The 6,563-nt window shown below is 39.7% G+C and overlaps 1 protein-coding gene across 1 annotated transcript; it reads left to right on the forward strand.

Moving 5' to 3' along the window:
- Positions 1-4,028: 4,028 nt before the first annotated feature.
- On the forward strand, positions 4,029-5,564 carry LOC122065007 (homeobox-leucine zipper protein HAT22-like). The gene is made up of 3 exons (XM_042628805.1): positions 4,029-4,705; positions 4,818-4,897; positions 4,973-5,564. Exons 1-3 carry the CDS (start codon positions 4,304-4,306, stop codon positions 5,277-5,279), a joined length of 789 nt encoding a protein of 262 aa, XP_042484739.1. The 5' UTR covers positions 4,029-4,303; the 3' UTR covers positions 5,280-5,564.
- The last annotated feature ends 999 nt before the right edge of the window (positions 5,565-6,563 follow it).

Here is a 6,563-nt window from a genome sequence, read left to right on the forward strand (position 1 = left end):
AAATGGGCCACAAAGACACCAATCAAAGAGAGATTAGAGAAGAGAATGATGAGAGAAGAGCAACAATCAATATCAAAGATGGTCGGCTGGCTGTCATGTCCTAAGGACATTATCAAATAGTAACCTTATCTCCAACTTCCCTGCATCATTTGCCAACTTCTACGCTCCATAATCATTCCCCACGGAATCAAATGCCCATAGTACCAAATCATTGGTGGGGTCCACTTGCCTAACCCTTGCCCCCTCTCTCCCACCCGACCCCACCTTCTCTTTACAGTCCTCTCCATCCTATGTGTATTCCCCTCTAATTGACAAGTGAATATAGAATATATAGGTTATAGTGTGTGTGTATATATCCACTAATGGAAATGAGAGATGGGGATGACAAGAGAACCATCCACTCACATATTAGGTTTCCTTAGCTCCATTGGATGAGGTTGGGACCTGATTGATTAGTTTAAATAAATTGATCTCACAATTATTCCCAATCATCTCCAATGAGAGTGAGTTAGTGAGGCTTTAACTATTTGATAATTGCTGATTTCTTAAGTGTGTCAAAGTCAATGTCTATCTATTTCCCTTTCTTTTGATTCTTGTCGACAAAGATTAAGATAATCCTTCCTTAAAGTGATGTGAACAGCCCTTAATGGCTTTTTAGATCCTAATTTTCAAAGAGCAATTATATTCTTTCACCAATCTTTTTTTATTTTCTTTTTCCCCATCAAACCTGTGGTAGTTTCACATTGTTGTGACTGTAGAATTTCTTTTTTTCCCTCTATCCAAACACATGCATGGATTGAATGCGAAAATCTTGATAAACATCCTTTCTAATGAATGATCTAACTTTTCATGAATTGCCACCTAAAAGTGGATACACCAGAAAAATATTATATACATATACCTCATGATATGATCCTAGCATCCCAATCATAAAGCCAAACTTATATATGTATATATATATACAGACCAACCAAAGCACCCAATTGAACTCATAAGGGTAAGCCCTTGGGAGGGGACAGGGGACTTCAAACCCAAGGAGAAGGTGAAAAGCCAAACCTGGCCAGACCAAAGGGCCACCAAGGATTCCCAAAACACCACAGCTATGAACCACAATAGCCCACTACAAACTAAAGAGCTGGAAGAGGAGCAATGAGAAGAAAAGAAAAAGCCCTATCCTAGGCTCTAAAAGACCAAAAGGGGTGAACACTCCATCCATTTTTAAACAAGGAACTGATTCCTTATGGATTTGCGGCCTTTAAGAGTAAAGATTTACATGTACATCCTCAACATCTGCACAAATGTCCCTCACAATCACTGGTCTGGTTCTGGTTTTGTTTTTGACCCTCCCTTCCAGATATGGGCAACAATAATACAAAAGGCAGCTTGGTGATGCAAACAATAGAATTGCCTTTAAACATCTTTCCCACCAACTGAGCATCCACCTATATGTTTCTCCCAGGACAATGGGATGGCGAGTAGAGCTTGAGGGTATACCCTACACTTGGGAGGAGAGTGGACACTCAAAGAATAGCTGGTCCTTACTCTCCAAACCAGCCCAACGTAAGCAACAAAAATGAGCAGTCTGAATGGATCTCTTTGAAAGTTGATCTTTGGTGGAGAGATGATCATCCACCAAGCACCATCAGGTCAAAAAAGAATGTCGAGGAATACTAAAATGCGGAAGAAATTTGACTTCTACCTAGGTTGCAGATATAGAAATGGAATAATTCATCTTTACTCTTGGGTTCATAAATACCCTCTTAAGTTATAGTATTTTTAGAAATGCCCTTTAAGATTCTTTTTATTTGGCTGCAACCCGAACAACAGCCAAATTTCATTTATGAAATAAAACCAGACAAGACCCAAACTTATCTAGTAGTAAAGACCCTAGATGGATTGGTTGCCATCTAATGGAGTCTGGCTGAGATAGTCTACAACTCAAAATAAGATCCAGGTGGTTTCATACTCGAATAAGGTCTATAGATGAAGAATGTCTAGAATACCAAGCACCCTCAAAGATAATGGATTGCAACACGGAGTACCGTTTGAGCCAAGATCATACCGAAGGTGCGATCCTCATATCTAAGAACTAAAATCCATCATAATGCCATGGGTACAACCACAACTTGGTAGAAATCTCATCTCCAATTATATAATGAACATAAGGTCGAGAAAAATTGTGGTACTTCAGAATCTTTCTCCAGATCCAAGAGCAGTTCTGGGAGGCTTCCTCTATCCAAATGGATTCCCCATTCAAGTATATATGGTTTACCAATTTTACCAAAAGAGACTCCTTCGAGGCTTCTACGACCCTCTTAGTCATAAAGCTTGATCACAGTTTATAAGTATTCTAAGGAATTAATTAGGAGGTATGGTGGGCCATGCATGACTTATGCTTATGGAATGGTGTTGATTGACTAGAAAGGTAGGCAGATCAACTGTTATATGGGCTGGCTGCAACTACTATCATCTGTTTTCTTTTAGAGTAAGAAATGAGAAGGGTATATGTATTGAAGTGTTACTAATTACGTATGAGTATATAGTAAGGACAAGGGTTCTAGCAAATATTCACCGAAAGTAGATTAGGGCAACTTTTTTTTTTTTTGGCTTCAAGAAAGGTTGATATGGAAATTCTAACCATTAAATCTTTAAATAATGTAGATTTGTCACATATCAAATTTCAGACCAAATTCAATGTATCTTTACAATGTAGACATACTTCCTTTGTATGTCCATGCACCACAATGCATTATATTGTTGTTTAGGATTTTTTTTTTTAACCAAAGTGTCCAGGCCAGCTTACACATACCTCAACTAATCCTCATGAAAACTAGTGCACAACCCACCGCCACAATTTCCACTTAAGTCTAGGATTTTTCTAATATCTTGTTTTGCTATTGGAAAATTTAGATTGTATTGAAATTTGACATATGAGTAAAGGAACTTGGGACCATCTATACATAAAATTTTAGCCTGACCTGAACTGCCACATGTCAATTATTAGAGAGAATGTTATTTTACTTTTTTGAATGGGAGCTTGCTAAGACCCCACTCCCATATAATGTGGTATCATTACATTGTTAATTATAGGTGAGCTACAAAAACACAACAATAGCGTAGGGTACAAAACATTATTGAATGATGAATGCTTAGTATATCGATTGGGTAATATGTTCAAAACACTTGACATCAGCTTTCTACTTAAGCAAAGATCCGGATTCTTGTTTATTTGGATTATAATGTAGCATCATTATTACCCTTTGAAACTTGTATGGTGTCTTCTACCTACTTTCCCTTTCATCATTTCTTTACTAAACAACAACAAGAAGAAGGGAATAGACACAATGAAGCATTAAATCTTTAATCCTCTATAGTGCACATCCCTTTCTAACCCTCCTCCCCCTAAAAGAAAACCCTAATAATAAGAAGAGTAAGAAGGAAAAAGAGGGAAGGGGGGAGGGGTGCATGATGAGGTGGGAAACATTTGGTGTGGTCTGGGACAGGGTGGACATAGAGGAAATGGGTGCTCCAATCATACCCTTTAGCAAGGTTGTTCCCCCTAGACTTGGTGCACATGAAATATCTTTAGAAAGATAACTAACCCTTTAATCATCACCACACACATCGCACATCTCCTATTTGATCAAATGCATGACAAACCTAAACACCATGAATGCTGCATGATGCAAATGACACACTATTCAGAGCAAATAGTGAAAAGACAAGGAAAAAAAGGGGACATCACCAAGTGTTTACAACGTAAGTTAAAAGGAAAGCAGCCTCTAAAGATATACGATAAAAGGAACTCATATAAAGAGAGGTTATTGTTAATTAACTTAATTTAGTAACATGTGTGGACGAGTCATTCTCTTGATGTGTTGTGTGTATACGCACTTCCATGTGAATCCACGTATTCTTCTATCCATCAAATAGTGTGCACGAAACTACACATCAAGAGAGAGAGAGAGAGAGAGAGAGAGAGAGACAGACAGACTTCTTCTTATTTGGTTGCCTGTCGAGAGCAGTAGTAATAATAGTAGTGGGGTTCTCATGGTCAACCTATGCAGAGAGAGACATATGGGGATTTTCATAATTCTCCACGCCAGATTCGTTCCTCTACTCATTCATCTCTTTGATTAATAATCATAGCCACCCACCCACACTCCCAAGTCTTTCCTCCTTTCCTTCTTCTTCTTCTTTCTTCTTCTCCATTCCAAAACCTTCAACACATCTCCTCTTCTTCTTCTTCTTCTCTCTAACAGTACGTGATCGACTGTGTTTTCCTTCCCATACGATTCACAAAATGGGTTCCGATGATCTGTGTAATACAGGTCTTGGCCTGGGCCTGAGCTATGAAGGGAATAATAATATTATTCCCAAGTCTGATCACCACAAACCGTCCCTGAAATTTGAACCCTCCCTGACTTTGTCCCTCTCAGCCAAAATTGACGTGAACAAGGCCTGTGAAGAAGAGTCAGCCGATCCATGCCAACAAGCTTCTCCTCATAGTGGGGTTTCATCTTTTTCCAACGTTAGCATCAAGAGGGAGAGAGATCCTGTAAGCGAAGAGTTGGAGATTGAAAGGGTTTCTTCTAGGGCCAGTGATGAAGAGGAGGAAGGAAGTGCAAGAAAGAAACTTAGACTCACTAAGGAGCAATCTGCCCTTTTGGAGGATAGCTTTAGAGAGCACAGCACTCTCAATCCTGTACTTATTTCTTGATTCCTTATCCCTTTTTCTTCTGTTTTTTCTTCAATGGGTTTGTTCTTAATTTGGAGATAATCGTTCTAAAAGGTTCTGACCGATTGGTTTTTATCAGAGGCAAAAGCAAGCTTTGGCTAAGCAATTGAATCTCCGGCCCCGACAAGTGGAAGTGTGGTTCCAAAATAGAAGAGCCAGGTTTGATCTCTCTCTCTCTCTCTCTCTATAACTGCACTTGAATCCCAATGATTTTACTGATTTGAACTGTAACAGGACAAAGCTGAAGCAAACGGAAGTAGACTGTGAGTTCTTGAAGAAGTGTTGTGAGACACTAACAGATGAGAACAGAAGGTTACAGAAGGAGCTTCAAGAGCTGAAAGCATTAAAAGTAGCTCCACCACTTTACATGCAGTTGCCGGCAGCCACCCTGACCATGTGCCCATCTTGCGAGAGGATCGGCGGCGGCGGTGGTGGCGGCATCGGTGGAGGAGATGGATCATCTAAGGCAATTAACCCTTTTGCAATGGGACCTAAAACTCACTTTTACAACCCCTTCACCCATCCATCTGCAGCTTGCTAACTGAGACTCCTTGTGAAAGGGACAAACATACTCCATCAAACAACAAATTCATAATCCCTACTCTTTTTGGTTCAGGGCTTTGTATATCTCTTTGTTTCAAGATACCCTTTAGGGTTTATTGTAATTAATTTGTATTTTGTAGCAATAGGAAGTATAGTTAACATGCAAGAGCAGTAGAAACTAGAAGACTCTTGTCTTGCCCATCTCTCTTCTTATTTCTTTCTCTCTGTAAATGAAATGAAATGGGAATAGAATATAAAGATATGTGTCGATTAATTAATTTTAGATTTGAGATTTTTTATTTAGTGTGATTATGTTTAATGAGAAAATGACTTCTGCGAGACACATGGGAGGTGAAACAATCGATTCGTTCATATGAAATGAGAAATGACACCTCTGTTGATCCTTTCTCGTGTATTTTTGTTGATCCTTATGCACGTATAGAAAACACACTCCCTCATAAGAAACATTTTTCGAGATCCAAGGTCCGGTTAACTTTTGAGAGTGAGAATTGAGGAGAGGGGAAATTATTTGAAGCTAGTATATGATTACGAGAGAGTGGCCTCACATGAATGACTAAGTGAGAAGAGTTGGTTGTCTGTTGGGAGTTAGGGAGATGATGAGCAGAAAATGATGGGAAAATCAGGAAAAGAAAAGAAAAGAAAAAGAAAGAGAAAGAAAAAGAAAACCAAAAAGCCTAGAGGCGTGTGGGGTAAGAAAGGAATTGAAAGATAGGGGAGATGGCGTGAGCGTTGGACACGCTCAACCCCTTCTCTACCTGTGGGTCATGGCTTCACGTGATGTTCTCTTTCTCTGTCGTCGATTCCAACAATTTCCCATCAGCAAAGACTTCAAACATGGGTCGGGTCAAAATCCAATTTGGGATTTTGTTGCCAAAATGGAAAAGAGAACCAAATTTGATAAAAAAAAACCCTGTAACTAATGGTAATGGAGAATGACCAACCACTGAAACTAACCGGGTTGGAACAAGAATTTGCTTACCCAAACTAAGAAAACACCGGATTGGGCTGCCGGATCGGGTGAGGCCTAAGACTTCTGGATTTTGAAACATGACATGAGAGAGAGAGAGAGAGAGAGAGAGAGAGAGAGAGAGAGAGAGAGAGAGAGAGAGAGGGAGAGGGAGAGGGAGGGGCCCTTGGGCCTTTGGCTTTCTCCCAATTTCCGTAGTCCTGAATTCATGGTGACTGGTAAATGGTGGTGGTGACCTCATTCAAGGCGAAAATGATGGGAGGGAGAAAGGCACCATAGAGAGCATATAATAAA

The sequence above is a fragment of the Macadamia integrifolia genome, unplaced genomic scaffold (genome assembly GCF_013358625.1).
Source record: "Macadamia integrifolia cultivar HAES 741 unplaced genomic scaffold, SCU_Mint_v3 scaffold1851, whole genome shotgun sequence".
Classification (NCBI taxonomy): Eukaryota; Viridiplantae; Streptophyta; class Magnoliopsida; order Proteales; family Proteaceae; genus Macadamia; species Macadamia integrifolia.

Bases quoted from the DNA above. Each gene is read 5' to 3' on its own strand.
- LOC122065007 (XM_042628805.1), top strand. From the start codon at position 4,304: ATGGGTTCCGATGATCTGTGTAATACAGGTCTTGGCCTGGGCCTGAGC. The intron at 4,706-4,817 runs GTACTTATTTCT...GGTTTTTATCAG, and splicing joins AGCACAGCACTCTCAATCCT to AGGCAAAAGCAAGCTTTGGC. The intron at 4,898-4,972 runs GTTTGATCTCTC...GAACTGTAACAG, and splicing joins TTCCAAAATAGAAGAGCCAG to GACAAAGCTGAAGCAAACGG.